This window comes from Candida dubliniensis, chromosome 1 (assembly GCF_000026945.1).
Source record: "Candida dubliniensis CD36 chromosome 1, complete sequence".
Taxonomy (NCBI): Eukaryota; Fungi; Ascomycota; class Pichiomycetes; order Serinales; family Debaryomycetaceae; genus Candida; species Candida dubliniensis.
The window spans coordinates 574,077-594,443 of record NC_012860.1 but is presented as its reverse complement, the minus strand read 5'-3'; the positions used below and the strand labels follow the sequence as shown (position 1 = coordinate 594,443).

At 31.8% G+C, this 20,367-nt stretch overlaps 4 protein-coding genes across 4 annotated transcripts, besides 2 other annotated features; 2 read left to right on the top strand and 2 right to left on the bottom strand. All coding sequences in view use genetic code 12, as the record gives it.

Annotated features, from left to right (window-relative positions):
- Positions 1–4,070: 4,070 nt before the first annotated feature.
- Positions 4,071–4,373: a mobile genetic element.
- Positions 4,374–5,586: 1,213 nt separating this feature from the next.
- On the bottom strand, positions 5,587–6,768 carry CD36_02520 (conserved hypothetical protein; the record flags this gene model as incomplete). Its single annotated transcript, XM_002416879.1, has 1 exon — positions 5,587–6,768. The coding sequence occupies one exon, from the start codon at positions 6,766–6,768 to the stop codon at positions 5,587–5,589; it is 1,182 nt and encodes a 393-aa protein (XP_002416924.1).
- A 255-nt stretch (positions 6,769–7,023) lies between these two features.
- CD36_02510 (phenylalanine-tRNA ligase alpha chain, putative) lies at positions 7,024–8,514 on the bottom strand (the record flags this gene model as incomplete). Its single annotated transcript, XM_002416878.1, has 1 exon — positions 7,024–8,514. One exon carries the CDS (start codon positions 8,512–8,514, stop codon positions 7,024–7,026), a length of 1,491 nt encoding a protein of 496 aa, XP_002416923.1.
- Positions 8,515–12,659: 4,145 nt separating this feature from the next.
- CD36_02500 (mannosylphosphorylation of N-linked oligosaccharides effector, putative) lies at positions 12,660–15,191 on the top strand (the record flags this gene model as incomplete). The annotated part of the gene is made up of 1 exon (XM_002416877.1): positions 12,660–15,191. One exon carries the CDS (start codon positions 12,660–12,662, stop codon positions 15,189–15,191), a length of 2,532 nt encoding a protein of 843 aa, XP_002416922.1.
- Positions 15,192–16,034: 843 nt separating this feature from the next.
- CD36_02490 (mannosylphosphorylation of N-linked oligosaccharides effector, putative) lies at positions 16,035–18,461 on the top strand (the record flags this gene model as incomplete). Its single annotated transcript, XM_002416876.1, has 1 exon — positions 16,035–18,461. The coding sequence occupies one exon, from the start codon at positions 16,035–16,037 to the stop codon at positions 18,459–18,461; it is 2,427 nt and encodes an 808-aa protein (XP_002416921.1).
- Positions 18,462–18,652: 191 nt separating this feature from the next.
- Positions 18,653–20,367: part of a mobile genetic element that runs on past the window's edge.

Below are 20,367 nucleotides of genomic sequence, written 5' to 3'. Positions count from 1 at the left end.
GTTGTTACTGATTTAGTGTATGTAATATTTATTTTTTTTTAGCAGTAGAATGACTTATTATTCTTGCAGCTATTGTTAATTAATAATATCTTCTTTTAGTGTATTTTTAAATGAACTAATAACCCACAAGAGAATATTCTTGATTCCTTATGCGGAAATATGTATGTGTCAAAACACAAATAATCATCATTAAACGTATAAAAGCCTACCATAAATTAAGATTCAGGTTGAGATGTATACCGTGATGTTAAAATTGACAAATAAATAAACAAATAAACAAATAGACTTATAATTAGAAATAAATTACAATTGATAGAAAAAGTTGAAGGAATAATGGACAATGATACCGCTATTCGCCCTCTCCCTAATACAAAAATTGAATGATTGTTACAAGATGGTTAGTGAGAAGATATTTAGAGTCATAGTGGTTCTTTTTCTTTCTTTCATTCTTTACTGTTTAGGTTGAATTGGTAACCTTCGATGTAGAAAGAAAGTTAAGAAAACAAACATAATCAGAAAGCTGAATAAGGTAAAACAAGCAAGAAAAAGAGAGGATTTTGATATAACCACTTTATATTTAAAGATCTCCTCTTTATTTGAACACATTTTATCATCCCACCCCTCTTTTTTGTGTATTGGTTGATTATCACTGTTGGTTGTTGTTTATGTTTTTTTTGTTATTATCCTTGTGCATTATCTGTACGCTGGCATTGCATTTTATCATGTACAATAAAAAGATACAAAAAGGCAGTGCTGATATTGCACTGACAACCTATTAAAATATCAGAGAGCTTGCGGACAACGGAAGAAAAGAAAAAATGGTATTGTTTTAACCTTCTTTGAAATTTCGAACCTTAAAGTTAATGACCTCATATGATATAAACTGTTGCCGGACTTTGTTCAAATTCAAGTTCAAAATCAACTCATAACACTGGCAACTGTTAACGAGATATCATTTAAAAAATGGTAACTTCCTGATCAAGGTTATGCAACTAGAAAAAAAAAAAAAAGCCAGAATATAGATCTTCACGTGTATATACACCTAATTATATTGTAAATACTCAATAATTAAAGATTGAAAAGAGATTATGAACCTAACATCCCCAAATCTAGAGGGTGGGGAAAGCAGTGGTCGAACGTTAATAGCCTTTAATAATATCATTTAATTATATGGTGACACAGAGAAAAAAAAATAAATAACGGATAATAATAATAATAATGTTGCAGTATTACGATGCACTGGTGGTAATGGAACCTACATATCTTTATCATTTAATAATGATCAGATAGAATTGTAGGAAGTAATACCTGATGATATCACATCAGAATGTGATGCAAATAGATATGTCCGAGGAAAGTAAAAAAAAAAAACAACAGCAACAGTAGAATAAAGTATTTGATGTTAGTGGAGTGGAAATGTATAGCCACGGTTTGTGGGATAGTTAATAGGGGTGATGAGATTGATAATGTGAAAATGTGTAAGCGTAAGAAGAAGAATTCTAATATGACACAAAATGTATTAATGATTAAAATTGCAACAACAATACAAATAATCACAAAATCATCTGCACCATTAATATTATTATCCGTGGTGGTGGTGGTGGTGGTGTTTTTTTTTTTGCAATAATTGCTTAGTATATGAAATATGTATATAATTATATCAGCGGCAGTTTGATTCATTTTTTAAAATTTTCTTTCGAATTAATCAGAAAAAGGTTAAACGCTTTAAATGTTATGTAACAGCGATATTAACGTATCTTATATTTACCACCTAACTTTTTCTTTTTAATCAAGATTAGGGTAGAGATCAAACCAATCAAATAACACTTTCCCTTACTTTGTTTTATTTTAGACTCCTTTCAATTACAGTTTAGATTTTTAACAAATATATTTCATTGTATCAAACTGAATTTCTCTGATCTATCTATTGTAAAGAAAGTTCTGTGGCTAGAGGGATTTTAATTGTAGTTTAAAGTTTTCTCAACAATTAAACTATTGATGTTGTATTAATCTCTAAAATGGAAAAAATAAAAAAGAAAAGGAGAAGATTAACCATTTTAAAAATCAATTTACATATTAAGAAAATAGAAAGGGGGTAGGGGGTGGGGTGGGGTGGCTGGAAGTTTTTAGTGGATATCATTTTTTAGTCATTTTCAAAATGTGGAGTTGGAATCTAGGAACGTGGTAATTTTTAGTTTGCAATATTGTTCTGTACTCCTCCTCATTCAATACCACAGACAAGTATCTTGCAGAATAGTTATTATCCTAATTCCGTGTATTATGAAATACATATTGATTTGTTTTTATTGTTTTCAGTAAGGCAATATACATATCTGTCCAGTCGTGTGCTGGTGTTGTTCTTACTTCGTGGTTGGAAGCTACCTGGGTTTAAAATGCGGACATCACAATCGGGTCCAACTTTCTTTTTTTCAGCACTTTATTGATCAGTTTAATAATACCAAAAAATATTCATCCCCTTTTGGTTTTGTTAAAGCTTTTTTTAGGCAATGAGTTGTAAATCAAATTAGTTGTGGGATTAGGATTCGATATCAAACTAAAAGTAATTTACTATGTATCAATGGTGCTAATGGCACATGGGTATATTGAACAAATGTAGATAATAAACCCAAAAGAGTTAATTCCTCTAAAAAAAGCTTGTGGTGTTTATATAGTATATTTCTTTGGTTATCTTCCAATTCAATTCATACTAACACCAGTGATAATTTCAAAATCTATTAATTCTTTTTGGTAATTGGTTTATTTTCTACTTCTCTTATTGTGTTATATTTTTGTGTGAGGCAACAGATCTATAAGGTATGTTATACCGATTCGAGAAGTAAGATGTTCTTTTAGTCTTTTTGCTTTCTTTATTCTGGTGTTTTTGTGAATTGTTTAGAAGGGGTGATTCAATTAGATTAATTTCTTGGTGATTCAGTTTTTCTTGATTTTTAAACACAATAATCTTTAAATAAGTTGTAAGTTCAACTAATTCAGATGTTACTTATTTTACAATTTTTCATTATTTTATTCTTTTGAAAAATTTCAATTGACAGGTTGTATCAAATCATATTCCAAGTTGTTCAGCAATTCTTGAGTGTGAGGAAGTATGACTAAACTTTGCTTTATAATGGTGGTACTAATCTACAAGATGTAACTGATTTTTATCTGAACTTTTTGTGTTATTAATGTTAATGATTCATTTCATGATTCACAGTCTAATGCTTGTGGTATTAAATTAATAGTATAACCCCCTCCCTTTCTATTGTTTGGTTTTGAACAAAGAGAATTTCATTTCAATAAATAGAAAAGAGGAGACATTAGGTACATGCATTATTTTTATTACGCAAAATATTTTAACTAGGTTTATACTGATCTTTATTTCCGTTACAATACACAAATAATTAGTGTCCAGTATTTCTAAGCATGTGTAAAACAATCATAAATAGTTTCCACTTGTACCTACATACTCCACCCATTGGAAATTGGAAGGAGAAAGAGAAACTAAACCTAAAAAAACTAAAGATACACTAAAATGATTGTATAATAAATAGTATTAACAACAATGGATTCCATATATCTAAATCTTTATTATCACTCACTTCCAAGAACTTTCAATTAAGAATAAAAAGTGCTATATAATTAATAGTGATAGTGACACCAATAGTGGTATTGACAATTTGACATATTACATGTTACAGTCCTCTTCTGTCACCAACTGTAATATAAAGTTTAAACGTCTTTCAATAGTTTAAGATGCAAATGAATAAAACCCAAAAAAAAAAAACAAGGGTGAAAATGAAAGAAGAATTAGAGATATATATAATCTTTGAGTGTATATAACCCAATTGATAGACACTTTATCTTTGTCTTCTTCTTCCTATACCAAACTATTTTGCTCCACTTGTTTTGTATTTTTTGTTTATGCTTTTGATTTAGACCACACTTTAAATTCCTCTTCGGTATTGTTTGATAATTAATATCTTGATAATCTCCATTCTTGCAGAATATCTTATCTACGATTTTTATATTATCTTGCTTTTTTAAACTTGATATAATTTGAAATCCAAAAATGACAAGTTGTATGTGAGCGCTTGCGAGCGGTTATAGTCGTGTAGCTTGGTTAACATATATATTACTACTATAACGTGTTGTAATTGGGTTCTTGCCTGCCTCGTCCGCCCTCTATACCTGACCCAAATTACACCTGGGAAAAACTACTTATTTATATACTGTTGTTCTCGACATTGCGCACCACGTTCCCCGCTGGGTGTTACCCGCTATCTCCTCTGCTTTGGCTGGATACGTTGCATTTTCCATTGTCATAGGATATTTATCCTCGGCACTACCTAACGCAGTCTAGGTGTGTCTGTTCAAAAAAAAAAAAAAAAGAAATCCAGTTTAATAAAACACTTGAGTGACCACTTCAAATAATAAACACCAAATAACACATTCTTATATAGGCAAACATTTCTCCACTATTAGAAAGATTGCTTTTTGTTTTGGTGTGTTTTCAACTTTTGATGATACCCATAATTGTTCATTATATACGAGGGGGGGGGGGGGGGAGAGACCAATTGGTTTGTTGAATGAAATTTTTCAACTTAATTTCAGGTAGCTCAAACAATACCTTGAACTATTCAAAATTTCTAGCAGTTTCAATTGTAGATAACTTGTTGTGTTGTTGACAAGACTTTGACAAATGTAATGGAATATACTACTATTGTTCATTTCACAATTCTTGAGAGTTTGTGGAATACAATTATTATAAATCTTTGGTTATGTTTTTGCTGTCCCATTAAATGTAATAACACTTAATGATTTTTTATCTCGATGGATAAGTTTGTGTAAGTATAAATGTAATATCGGGTATATTTACATCGTTGTCAACCACAATCTACAAATCTTAACATAACTTAAATTCTTATTTCTGAATTGTTAAAAAAGTACAACAAAAACAGGTCCATATGTTCTCGAGCTTTCATCATCATCTGCATTGCATAAAATGCATGCATGCTATAAAAAATATTTGTATATTGTGAAAAGTGAGAAATTAGATATTAGAAATTCTCTGCAAGATTACCACAAACAGTTCAGGAATGTGCTACTACTAATCTGCAAAAATAAACCATATTTTACCTTGTATAGAATCTTAATTCGGTCAGATCTTCTTCACGAGCTAGTTCCTTTCAACCCAAAAAAATGAGTCCGTTATTTAACTTTATAATGGTGGTCTATCCCACCAATGACACAATTTCAAAATGATCTCCATATCTATTTTTTTTTTTTTTCATGGTTTCTATCAAGGTTGTCCTAACAAAGATTCTTTATTTCTTTTCCACCCTCCAAAACAAAAACTATAAATATCGATAATGGTTTAATTTAAATCCGATTTCTGTTTGCAACTTTACCTTATTCTTGTTACTCGCATCAATTTAACTTGGTTTTTATGCTTTCGCTACTATTCCATAACTATATGATGAAATAAAACGGATTTAGTTTAATTCTTTTTATTTAACTTCTATTTCTCATTTACTACTCTTTTATGTGTCTATTTTGTACCTTGTTGTTTTTCATTTTTGCCTCGGTTTAACCACGTAACAATTGTTCATCATATTCATCTTGCATAACACGTTGAGCTATACTTGTTGCTTCAGGAGGTAATCCAACTTGAATGTTTGCATCAATTAGTAATTGACTATAAGCCCATAACTTTCTTTTCATTTTGATATTTGAAGTCAATTGATTTGCCAAAACTTTGTTAATCTTATATGCTGTATTCAATTGATTAGCTAATTTGTCATGTAACGTTTTTAAAGTTTCCAAATCCAGTATTCTATCAATATCATCGTCATTTGTATTATTATCATGTCTAATATAATCATGTGCTAGTTTCTTGGTATTATTAGATAAACGTTCCAATACTGGGTTGCTCATAATTCTAGGATATTTTTTATTGGGGTTTTCATGTTGCAATTGTTTTCTAACTACATTAATAACTGAATTATTATCATCTGATTTCGGTACTAACCCATCAAGTTCCTCTTCTTCATCAATCTCGTTATTTGCCCGAGTAGAGGAATTTATAAATTGTTTGTATCTAGAATTTGCCAATTGAAATTGTTTCATATCAAATGGTAATGTTTCAATCTGTTTAATTAAATCATCTTGGTTTTCCTTGTCCTTTTCAGTGCTTCCAACTTTTAAAACATTTAAAAACTCATTTGTAAACCACCATGGTTTTTGTATTTCATGATCTTGTTCAATGATTCTCAAATAATCTTCTTCACATAAATCTTCAACATTCACTCCAAGATCAATTTGACCCTTTTTAGACTTATCTTTCAATAAGATCAATTGGTCTTTAACACTATGTAAATCATGTACCCCCTTAACATGTTTAGTCAAGGCATCGGAACGAGTGAAATGTTTTTCACATTCAGGAACTGGACAAAAATATGGTTTTTCACCAGTATGGGTTCGACAATGAGATATTAAAGCAAATCTACTTGGTTGATCTAGTCCATATCTAGTACAGTTTTCCCAATAACATATGTATTTCGTATTTGACCCTGGTGGAAGTTGTCCAATGTGTTTACTATTTAAATGGTTGACTAAGGATGTCAAATTGCTGTATGTGTTTTCAGTACAATCACTCCATCGACAAATAAACTCAGTACTAGTCGTTTGAGGTACTTCAAGTTTGACTGAATGGTTTGTATCATTGATCTCTGGTTGGGTCTGTTGTGCACTTTCGCTTTGATTACTCATTCTTGAATGATTAGTTATGTATCAATTGTATAACACCTTTTTGGTTGAAATTCTTCAATATGTTGAACAAAACTCACCAACCAAAAAAAAAAAAACAAAAAAAAATATTCAAAACATTACATAATTGATATTCTCACACTACCTAACAACAGATGTTTCCAGTTAAGTAGATGCTAAACTCTTGTTGTGTCTCTTTTATATACATTTATTTATTTAAATCATCTATTAATAAAGAACTTCTAAGCATCTAATTTATTACAAAAGTTCGTCTAATCTAGCTGCAGGATTCGATTCAATGAAATCTAATGAAACTTTATGACCTAATAATTCTCTAATATTAGAAACACCGTACTTGATCATAGTTGGTCTTTCCAAAGAAAGACCCCAACCTAATACTCTCAAGTTTTTAGGTAATCCCATGGATTCTAACATTTCTGGTCTGAACATACCAGAATTACCAATTTCAACCCATTTCTTCAACCCCTTGTGATAAGCAAAGATTTCCAATGATGGTTCCGTGTATGGATTATAAGCTGCTTTAAATCTCAAGTTATCAACCCCCATTTTACCAAAGAAATCTTCCATGAATCCAATCAAATCGCCCAAAGTGATATCATATCCAGCAAGAACCCCTTCAACTTGATGGAATTCCGCCAAATGGGTGGCATCAACAGCTTCATTTCTGAAAACTCTATCAATGGAAAATAATCTTGTAGGTTTTGGATCTTGAGCTAATTTATGTAACATGGCAGCAGAAATGGCGGTTGTATGGGTTCTCAAAACCATTCTTAATGATTCTTCAGCTTTCCAAGGGTATCTGTAACCAATAGATCCATATTTACCTTCTTGGTGCACTTGTTTAATGTTTTCCCAATATTGTTTATCTTCTGGTTCACCAGCTTTCTTTGGATCTTTTAAATAGAAGGTATCTTGTAAATCTCTAGCAGGATGTTGTTGAGGAACGAATAAAGTATCAAAATTCCAAAATCCAGTTTCAACATATTGATTTGATGGCATTTCAGTGAATCCCATTGAGAAAAAAATTTGTCTAAATTCTTCTCTAACTTTGTTTAATGGATGTAAAGCACCAGAATTTGGATAAACCCCTTCAGAATTGAAATTATATGGTTTGAATTGAGCATCTTTCCAAGTATGATTCAACACCATATCAGAGGTAATATCAGTTTCCAAATTCACAATCTCAAGAGCAAATTTTGGACCTTTTTCGATTTTGTAACCAACGATTTTCGTCAAAGTGATTAATTTTCTTTTTTTCAATTCAGTCAATTCTTTTTTGTCATTAAGAGTACCAGTTTCACTAATAGTTTTTAATTCATTTAATACAACATCTTCAGGTAATTTATCAACTTGAGCAATCAATTTATCACCATCTTTACTCAACCATTTGTTTTTGAATGCCTTACCTTGACCAACAGCTCCCATGGGACCTAATTTTTCTTTTAATTGAGAAATTGTCAATCCTTCCAAGGCTTTCAAGACTTCATCAACAACTTTAACTTCTGGTGTAGCACCAGCTTTAAGATATTGTTCTGCTTCTTTGGTTAAGATCCATTTGTCAGTTTCAATTTTTGAAAAAACAATCATTTCTTTAGCCCAAAGAGATGTTAAATTGGCTTGTAAAGTATTGACATCTATTTTCGATAACTCGGGTGATTTAAGAGTGTTTTCAATAACTCCATTGTTATCATCCACAAGTTTTAATATTTGTAGGTGCAACTCAGACATGGTGGAATGATTTGTATGTGATATATATGGTGTGTAAGTCTACTTTAAGCTCTTGTTAATGATTCATCTTTTTTTTTTTTTTTTTCTTCTAATTTTTCACTGTTTGAAGTCCAATGCCAAACGACAAAAAAAAAAAAATTTGTTACGGTAGACTGTTTGTGCAGTGTTGCACGACACAATTGTGCATAGTCATACAGGTGGGATCTAATATCGTAAAATATCTCAAGGAAACCAATACCTATAATTATGAAAGTTTGAAATGTAGTGGAGTGGGCATTGATTGATAGTGGATTGTTCGCAGGTACTACATAAGTAAATCTTAAGGGTTAATTTCTGTTGATAGCCGTTACAACAGCTATAGTATTCTAATTACTTTTGCAATATGAATAACATTAAGAAATCTTGGAATCTGAGAATTGAATTGGGTATAATTTTCTGAGGGGGGAACTATGCATTTGGGGTTTTTCCTTTTCAAGGATTTGGTGGTCTTCGTAAGTCTATATAAAATTTTCAAACTCAATCTATTGTGTTGATAGTTTGTATTTTTTCTTGCTCAACTGTTATTATAATGATCAGTTGTTTCTCTTCTGGTTTTGTAGTAAAACGAGGCTTTGAAGATTGCAATTGCTCATACTGTTTGGCATGCAGCAATGATATGTCGTTAGCTACACAAACCGTCAATAAAACAAGGAACCGATCTAGCTTGGCAAAGTTGCGGTGTCGGAGGTTCAGATCATGCTAATTATTACCCACCATTCAGTTGACGAGTCAAAAAAAAAAAAAAAATATCAAGAAAACCCTTCGAGGTCATTGTACTTAAAATAAAGTAAACGGAAGGGGCAATAACTGGTCATTTAAATTACTCGGTTATTGTCACAGCCGTTCCAGAGTTTTCTACTGTTACGTATGTTTTTATTGGGGACAGAGGCTAAGCAGAAAGTGAGAGCACCCTTTGTTAGTCACGCACTGACCAAGAAATATTATTGCGGTCTATTTAAACTACTAATAAAAACAGCAATCATAACTCCAAAGCAAAAACAAAGGTAATAATAAAAATAGTAATTACAATAAAAACTGTATAATTACATAACCATAAAAAAACTAGACAACAAGTATTTAAACCAACTAGATTTCCCCAAGTAATCACTTTCTTTTATTTTTTTGGTTTCCTTATTTAGATTTTAAAATCACTACTACTCTTTTTTTTAGAAATTAATAAGTTCATCTTAATAACAAAATGCCATTCACGTGTTCAGATATCATTAAAATTATTGTTGCTATCATCTTACCTCCATTAGGTGTGTTTTTAGAAAGAGGGTGCTCCTCATCGTTGTTCATTAATATTCTTTTGACTATTTTGGGTTATATTCCAGGTATCATTCACGCATTGTACGTTATTCTAAAGTACTAGCGTTCGTTTAACGAAGTAAATGCATTTGCTCAATTTACAGGACATTTAACAATTGTTACAATGAAAAAGGGACGTTGCTTTTCTTTATTATTTAAATGAACTGAGTTTTTTTTTATAATGTCTACATATTTTTGTTTAATGTTAATGGATAGTTTTTGTTTGTTTTAAAGTCAATATTGTTGATAATTTTTGTAGAGGGTGGGGATTCATCTTACTAAAATGAATATATCTCAAAAAAATACTCCTTGAAAGACTTTATGGTTTGGCCAAGTTAATTGGTAGAACATTCACTTAGTGGTTGTATAGTGGGATTTGTACTCTTTGCTATTCTCTCGTTTTCATTTTAGCCTTTTCGTTAATAAAAATTGGAATACAATTGTAATTTATAACGCCAAGATTGTTTTTAGTATTTGTCTCTCAATTGTGTAAATGATAAGCTTTCTGTATTTTACAGTTTCACATACTACTGGGAACCTTCCAAATTGTGTTTTGGGAAATGTAAAAACAGACTTATCAAACATACAAGTTAGATCGCCACATTTAGTTCATAGTTGTTGTTTTGTTTTGGTTTTAAGAAGATTTGCAAAAACAAGACATGTTTAGTGGGATTGTTAGTTTTGGAATTTTTGAGGGTTTGACATTTTTTTCTGAGACATTCTGAGGGCGATCAGAAACATGGAAATCTGTCAATATTTTTGGTGTCAGTGTATTTTGTGGGGGCTCGTCTTTCAACAAACTGCCAAGAATAATGCTGTTATATATATATTACTACTTTCAGATTATTCAATATGTTAACAGTTTCAATGTCATACGGTTCATCGATCAGCTTTGAATATCTAATTCACAATTTATGGTGGTTTTGAATGTGGACTTCTTTTGATCTTTTTTATTTTTCTCTCTGTTATGTTTCATGCGAATATTTTAATATTTAAATGAGAAGTTTATATTCCAAATCCGTGTTGGAGGAAAAAAAAAAAAAAACATTTGAGATTTGGTTGCAAATCTTTGTTTGTATTTATTTATTGTTCTAAAGCATATACCAGAGGTAGATATCAACAAGCCTTAGAATACACCAAGAGTATCAACTCTATCATTACAACTGTAAGTTCTGGTTTTCAAAATGTTTCAATAGCTGTTTTAGGGAATCAATTGGTAATCTGATCTCACCAGAAGCTAGCTAAAGGATATATGGGACCATATTAACTCAAGTAACACGTTTGTTTTACTTGGGATTATGTGTATTTACTAGGTTCTTCATTGACTATCTTGATATATTATATGGTTTTGTTATTTTAAAGGCTTTTAGGAGCTGATACTGATTCTGTTTTGCGCAGATCTTCAATTCACGCGCGGTATAAAATTTCAAATTTTGCAACAAAACACATTCTACCCATTCAATCATTGAGCATTGTTTTTGTTTTTGTTTAATTAAATATTCACCTCTCTTGTGTCTATATTAGCAACTAACACTTTGTTATTATCTTTAGAATTTGCATCTACGGATGGTCTATATAAACTGGATAGTTTCACCAGATAAGTTAAGAGAAATTTTTTTTTTTGTTAGCCTTCTATCACAGCAATTATTGGATACCCCTTATCTTCACATTACATCACTTAACAATGAAATTCACTAACTTTTTAGCTTCCACACTCATGGTCTCCGCTGCTTATTCAGCTGTTGTTCCAACTAAGAGTGAAGAAATTGAACTTGACAAAAGAACTCAATACACTCTCCCAGGTTTAGTCAGTGAATTATTGACTCACGCTGTTTTAGATACTGCTTCATTGTTCCAACATGCCTTGCAAGGTGGTATCTTAACTGAAAATAATTAAAGTATTTAACAGATAAGATATAATATTGAATATTTGGTTTACATACTATGCTGTTTATGTGGTCAAGGTGATCATTTTTAATTTATGTCTAGTACTAGGACGTTGAAGTTTGTAAAGTTTTGTTTGTATCTACTTTGTTTGTACCTCCTTCTATAGGTATAAATATTAATTAGTATGTAATTTTAGAAAATGTATAAAACCGGTTTTTTGATTATGTTAAAAGGTATAAATTGATGGAAAGACTAGAGTTATTCGATTGTAAAAATTTAGTCGAAATGTATTTAAATGATTTTCTTATGTTTTGGGGTCATTAATCAAGAGAATTGTTATAGAATCAATTATGTTATGTTTCGCATATTGTTATGTAAAACTTAATTCGAAAAATTTAATTAAATATCTCTTCAAAAATCTTACAAAAACTCAGTCTTCTTATATTAAATCTCAGTGATTGTATTGTAATGGGTATTATATTTGATTTATATAATTTCCTGAAATTTTCTTAATTATCGAGTTCTTAAGCTCATGAAATCACATACAAAAATGACAAGAAAACAATTGGACCTAACATTCTCATTTTTCTTCACCACTCACAACAACAAACACCAAAAAACAAAAAATACGACGCCAGAATCATACCAACACTAACTCATATACACACATGAACTTGCATTATCTGACATATTTGATTCAACAGAAATAATTAGTCAATGAAAGCGGGCTTTCATTCATAATTTTTTTTTTTTTTTGAGATACATATTACCATGATTGAACTCGAAGAATAAAAGGGAAAATACAACAACATGGAAAATAGGAAATAAACATCACAATCGATAGCCGATATATGGAATATCTTTTCAGTAGCTGATCAATCCAGTGTTTTTGTTTACAATTCACTATATACATGAAGTGGTTATTAGTCGCCCGAGGTGTATCCTTTGTAATGCATTTCAAGGTACTACAGTTGCTCGTTGCTGGTATTGTGGGATTTAACATATATCTTGCAGCAACCAACGTGGTTAATAATGATATCTCAAATCATGAAACCATAAAGTTACCAGTCCAATCAACCCAACTGGATGTGTCAAGTTTGTTCACCACAGATAAATCAAATTCCAATTTCGAGAACAAGGAACAGATTCTGACCAATAGTGGTTTCATTCTCCCGACGTTAATAACTATTCCAACCAATAATAGACACAAACCTTCAAGTAAGCCAAAGTATCTAGTACCAAATTCACCATACGATAAATTATCTTTTAAAGATAAAATACTATTCAAATTAAATGAAGTGGGCTTTAATAAAGATAAATACCAGTTGACGAGTTCAGAACTGATGGGTCGTCACAAAATAGAGGTCCGTGTAAATGAGTTTACTCGGGAAATGTGGGATAATAACCCCGGAATATTTTTTGATCCAAGATTTACACTATCTGTTTATTTGGCAGAAATTAAACGACAATTGCGTGAAAATGCACTAACTAGACCAAACCATGGAATCGTGTTGCCCTTTTCATGGACGGATTGGGTTGATTTAACTATGTTGAATGACGAATTAATGAAACCTGAAGGGCAAAGAATGTCATGTGAAGATTTGAAAGCTGCTCATGATTCATCATCCAAGTACCCCTATTATTGTATTAACAATGAAGATATTGATGATCAAGAACTAGAAATTATAGGGTTGCCTTCAACAAATTATGTTCCGGGTTATGCAGTTAGAAAATCACCAACTAACAAAGCTTCAAATGTGGTTAGAATGCTAGAAGGAAAATCACATTTGCTAACTTACGCAGATATTCCTACTAAATTAGTGTTTTTAAATAAACAAGGCGGAATATATATGGCAGAGATTAACAAAAAGCAACGCATTATTGAGAGCGGACTTTTTAACAATTTTGTAAAGTTTAATTATGCTGGTTCCGGTATTCCAGAAACCATAATTCTTGATCCAATCAAAGAGTTTGAGACATTATTGGAAATGAATGAGCCACAAAAGTGGAGTGGAGCTTATGATCGACAGAACTCTACATGTTCGATTACATCAACCGACTATGAAGTACCGGCTATGGTTTTTGATTACCCTCAAAATGAATTTTTAGATGATATTAGAAAATATGGGGATCGATTAGACTCTCTACACGATTTAACAACAAATGAACTAAGATTTGACAGCCACGAAATATCCAATTTACGACTAAATCGAAATGAGATGAGGTATTATGAGAGTTTACAGTATGCGAATGTCCGTAAGAATATGCAAGAACCTGTGTATTTTCGGCATGCACGGCTAATTACTAAAATTGAAGAGAACAAACGAGATCTGGGTTGGAACTATGACTGGAGATTCTTTAATGGAGCCCTTGATTATTTAAAACAAGGGTGGACTGAAGAACAGTTGATGACAAGAAGGCAAATAATTCTTGATCGGCTTTTACGAAATTGGACAAGATTTGTTAACGAAGGTGGATTCATATGGTGGATTTCCCAGTCTCTGTTGATGTCTTGGTATTGGAATGGTCAATTATCGCCATTTTTACAGAAAGTCGAAATTCAAATGCCGATTAAAGATTTGTTACGTTTAGCTTTAACCTATAATCAAACCATGGTTGTTGAAGATGTCACTGAAGGATTTGGGAAATATTTTGTTGATTGTTCCACATTTGTGCATTACCGTGGTTCGGCAAAACTGGGGAATCGGATTGATGCTAAGTTTATCGATGTTGATACTGGTTTATCGATCGAAATTGGAGGTGTATCTACCTCATTTGATGCAGCACCCGAAAGATCCACTAATACTGTGACCGAGTCTCAACAACATGGTCAACTGACACAAGTTTATAATACTCGCCATCCTCGTTTTTACAGCAGTGATGAAATATCTCCGTTAAGAAAGTCAATGTTTGCTGGAACGCCTGTTTATGTTCCAAATAATATTTCTGCAATTTTGAATCGAGAATACCACAAAAAGCTTATTCCATTTAATGCATACAGTTATTATTTTGTTACCCAGCTTAATCTATGGATACATCACTCAAAGTTAAAGATGTTGTTTGAAAAACTGGAAAATACTTCTCTAACATTGGAAAACAATAAAATTAACGCAACCGAATTTTGTGAATTAACTGCCACTATTGACGATGAACAAATAGTAGAGTTGTTGACGCGTCACGAGGATATTTTATTGGAATATTATTTGACTAAAGATCTTGGTGATTTACACAAAAAAGAGTTGGCTTGTTTACTTGAACATCAGAATGAAATCGATAATGCGAGAGTATGTGACAAAATGGCAAACATCAGAGAAAGTAAACACAGAGCTGTAGTAGTGAGTGATCCTGAATATCGTGAACTTGTTGCCAGCTTTTCCTTTCAAACCCCGAAAAGAGTCTCTTTATTTGATTACGAGCAACTTGAAAGATCCGAAATAACGTAAATACTAGACAGTTATGATCATTATATGGTCTGACAGAATAAATTATACTGATTAACATGAAAGAATGGTTACAAATAAAAAATAAAATATTTCGATCATCTTGTCACGCGATCAGTATGGTTGTTTTGCTTTCTTTTAGGGTAAAAACGATTAGAATTAGTCAGAAAAATAAACAGATAAATAAATAAATTATTGAAAAGAAAATAAATTGAAATTAATCAGCATTATCATGCCATGGATAAAATATTCTTGTTGTATGTGGGTGTGGGGTCAAAATGTTACTTTGAAAAAGAAAAAGAACGGCAACAATTTCTGCAAAATAAAATACCCATAACGGTATAGCTTTACACTTTGTTATTTGACCTATTTATTTGTAATCTACTCAAATGGTTACTTGTAAAACATGTAGATTTTGTGAAGATTTTGCTATTTGGAACAGAAGTTGGAAGCAGGGAATTTGGTGGAATTAAAGGTGCAGACCAGATTTCAATGCGTAAACTTGCGTTGGTTGTTTCCTAAAAAACACCTCCAACTAAGATAATCATAAAATAAAAAAAAAGTCTGTTAGTATTAGTATTATTTTTTATCCATTTATTCTTGGTAAACAACCATTTGATTCTATATTAATTTGAAAATTTTCGTGTTTTAACCCAACTTGAATTCAAATTTATAAATATATATAATGTTTGCAGATTTATATAAATCATAAATCAATACATCTCTTTGTATCTTTACAAACAAACAAAAAAAATTGAAACCACATCTCTGGTTATTACACCAAACGCTGTTCTGTGTTCGGATTGAATATTTGCAAGAAATAAAATAAAAAAGAGTACACTAGTTATGGCCGATTTTAGACAAGTTAGAAACGTTTTCTTGGTTGTGTTATTCTTCAATATTTGCTATTTTCTAAAAATTTATCGAAATAACAAAATACAAACAGAAATCCTAAATTTTCGTCATTCATACTACAATTATTACAATGACGATCAAATCTCTATTGGTTATCTCAAAGAAGAAGATTCACTTCCTGAAGAACAAAAACTATTGCAATTGTTACACGATGTTAAACGTAATGAAAACAATACATATTGGTTGGCCAACGCTACCATGGAATACCCATCTATTATGTTAAATGCGGCAGACTTCTTACCACCACCTGCAACTAATCCTCAGTCTATCACGTGGTATAATAATCCAAAACTTTACTATGAACCTAGGCTTACATTGGCGATATACTTAGATGAGCTAAAACATCAACTTAAATTGCACAACCCTCATAATTCTAAAGCTCAGGACCACTTGATAAAATTGCCATTTTCGTGGTCAGATTGGGTTGATTTAACTATGTTAAATACAGAAATAATAAAACCAGTTGGTCTAAGAAATAATTGTGAGTGGTTGCAAAAAGACGCAAATAAACGAACTAGATTTCCAGATTTTTGTAAGAATCTAGTGGATTTATCAGACGAGGAGATAAATGAAATTGGTTTGTCGAAAGACCAACTACCTGGCTTTATTGTCAAGTCATCACCTATGAATAAGGCACCACATATGGAGGTGATGATGCAAGGTAAATCATATTTATACGCCCAACAAGAAAATCCATTAACATTAGTGTTTTTAACTAGTAATGGCACTTACGAAGCACAAGTCACAGAAAAAAGAGAAAAATTACTACAAACAGATTTACTTCAACGGTTTTTGAAAAGAAGAAAGATAGACATTAAGCAGATCCATGGTGTGGTACCCGTTGAGTTTAATCCACAATCGGAATTTCAAAAATTATTAAGTACGATTCCACCAAGAACACTAGACCCAAGTGATGACTTACATGGTATCAGCAAGATTACTTCAAATAAAGGTGACAGAAATATTCTAAGACAACTCAACTTAGACCCTTCTACATTCCATTATACTCAACAAAATGTTGAACAGCAAATTGCCGGTTATGAAACCAGACTAAACAGAATCGAGAAGGCAATAACAGATGAACTAAACTATGATCTAAACGTTCTTGAAACAAATAGATTAACTCGACACGAATTAAATCATTATCGTGGGTTAAAGCATGCTAATTCGTTTTCAGTTGATGTGGAGCCAACTTATTATAAATTGGCAACATTGAAAAAAACACAATACAACCTTGATTCCGGTTGGCATTATGAGTGGAGATTTTTCAATGGAGCTATGAGATATCTAAAAGATGACACTTGGTCTTATGAACAAATGGAAGTGAGAGAGCAAATAATCTTGGATAGATTATTAAGAAATTGGTTCAAATTCGCTGAAGCTAAAGGTATAGTTTCCTGGATAGCACATGGTCCTTTGTTGTCTTGGTATTGGGACGGCTTGATGTTTCCCTTTGATATAGATATTGATCTTCAAATGCCGTCGTCAGAATTAAATCGGTTGGCTGCCAATTATAATATGACTTTAGTCATTGAAGACTTGAATGAAGGGTATGGGAAGTACTTGATAGATTGTTCCACATTTATACATCACAGAAATGTTGCTGGTAGAGACAACCACATTGATGCGAGGTTCATTGATGTTGATACAGGAACTTATATTGATATTACTGGTATGGGCTTGAATGATGAAAAGCCACCTTCACATTATGACAATTACATTAAAGAAAAAACAGCTGCTAATGAATCGGTCGAGTTATACATGGATAGAAGAAAGCATTGGTTAAATTATGAGAAAATCAACCCCTTACGGTACTCAATGTTAGGGGGAGTTCCTGTATTTGTTCCTAATGATATCATGTCAATGTTAAACCAGGAGTATCCTAAAGGTACTAAAAGTTATTATTATGATGGTTATTATTATGTTCCTTTATTGAGATTGTGGCTCCAAGAGTCTAAAATTCTAGCTGCTTTCAAACCAGAACAATATGAAGCTGTGACAGATGAGGCCCGACAAGAGAATATACTTGAGTTGATCAAAACTTTAAGACACGAAGATGCATTTCAACTATTGAAGCTGAATAAGGATATGTTAACTGAATACTACTTGACCCAAAAATATACCGGATTACACCAAAGAGAAAAGCAACTAATGATGGATGAAGCTGCAGAAAGACTGGTGCTAGATTTAGAACACAATGAACAATACAACCGTCTAACATCAAATTTTTATATTGGACCTCCTTTGAGGAAATGTTTGTTTGATTTTGAATATTATGGGCGATTTAAACATATGCCAAAACAAATTGTGCCAACAATTGTAGAAAATGACCAAGTGGACAAACCTCAAGTATATTGAATAGCTGAGTGCGTTGATTATTTGGATAAAAACAAGTAAACGTTGAATAGCATTACTGGACTATATAGATGTATATGTATACCCTATTTTTAAGCATAAATGATAAAGTAGACGGCTTTGAGTGGTGGTGCCTAACAATCTCTAGTTACACCGCGTCAAATGCGAAAAAAAATTCAGATGAACTAAAAAAATGTTGGTTTATGCGACGTTTGTGTCAGGGAAATAGCACCTTGATATAGTCGTGCGTATTAGATCAACAATAGTGAAAAATTTTCACTCATGGAGAGCCAGGAAATAGTATAAAAGAAAGAGAAAAGAAAGATATTTAGGATATTTTCTACATAGAGAGCGAGCTTCAATAGAGACATTTAGTGGGCGTATAACTTCATTTACTCTGTTTCTTGTTTATTACAAATATAACCGATCGTGTACTAGGACTAATTCTCACGAATAATCCGTGTATACTAACAGATTAGAAGTCAAAAGCGATAACCATTTCGCATAGATCTGGGTCAGTTTATTTAGTATTTGTTAATAACAAAGACAGTGATAAATAGCGTCTGCTAAATTGTCATCGGTTATGGAATTTTGGTTAAGTCGAGAGTGTGTTCTCTGATACTACAGCAGAAGCTATGGTCATGGGTAAATTAGATGAACGAAACATCAAAGTTAGGTTTGAAATTTGCTATTCATAAAGTCTGGAAATTCTTAAAAGATCTAAAGTCTGGGAATCAAATCTCCTTGAACAATACGGACTGAAAATCTTAAGTCTTCTTGAATCAATATACCAATCTGTTTTAGATGTTCTTACTTGATTGTCATAAGAAAATCCGAAGTATTGACTCTTACTGTAAAGCTGTCAAACAACTCATTATCAAAAGAGTGGATGGAATACGTTCAAGAATCATCATTATCCATTTGTGAAACTATTGCTAAGCAAATGTCAAAGAATCCTGATTAATTTTGCCCTGAGAAATCTAAATCCAAAGGTAGCTTAAGGAAAATCAAAATTTGATGAAAAGGTGTAGAAAGAAACCTTATTACTAAATTAGGTGCTGATTGTTTCAGAAAAATGTCGAAGTATGGAACAAAAGAGAAGATATCTTTTCAACCAATCATCATATCCCTTCCTTATTCATCTTAAAATGGGTGAAACCTCACTGGAATATTTTGCTCACAAGAATTTAATTGATGATAGTGGTGTTATTGTTCTTCTGTCATAACTACTATGAAAAGCTACAAAACGTCAGGATAGAAACTGTCGATGTTTTTTCAGTTACTGACAGAACAGCGCTGAAATTGAAGTGTGCTGACGATTTGGTTACAAGGATTGCAAGTGTACAAATTATGCTAGCAAATGCTTTACACTTAGTTGAAGGTATCCTCAATATTGGTCGTCTAAAATACTTCAAAGGGTTGCTAACTATACTTGATACTGAATCACAAACATCGTATCTGATTATGATAAAATTTCAAATATTGTCGTTATTACGAGAAGTTTTGCTGATATTGAACTTAGGTTCCTAAGCTTAAATAAAGATCCTTACGACGATGATATTATATGGAGTGATTTATCAGACATGTTTGATATCCATTGGAATCAGCTGTCACAGATAGAAATCATAAAGATTGATAAGGTACATAAGTATACTCGAAGGGTAACATATCATATCAGACATTAAAGAAAAAAAAAAATTTTTTTTTGACAGAAATGAACATCATTAATCTGAGTCGCTCAAATCATGGTATAAAATAAAGTATCAGAGAGGAAAATCGACTAGGCTTGTAAGTCATGTTCAGTATTCAACCAAAGAATTTTCCAACCTAGATAACTCCACCATTCGGTTTTAGGATCAGTAATTGGGTTTGCAACTGACAGAATTTTGCTATATCGTCATGTTGTGAA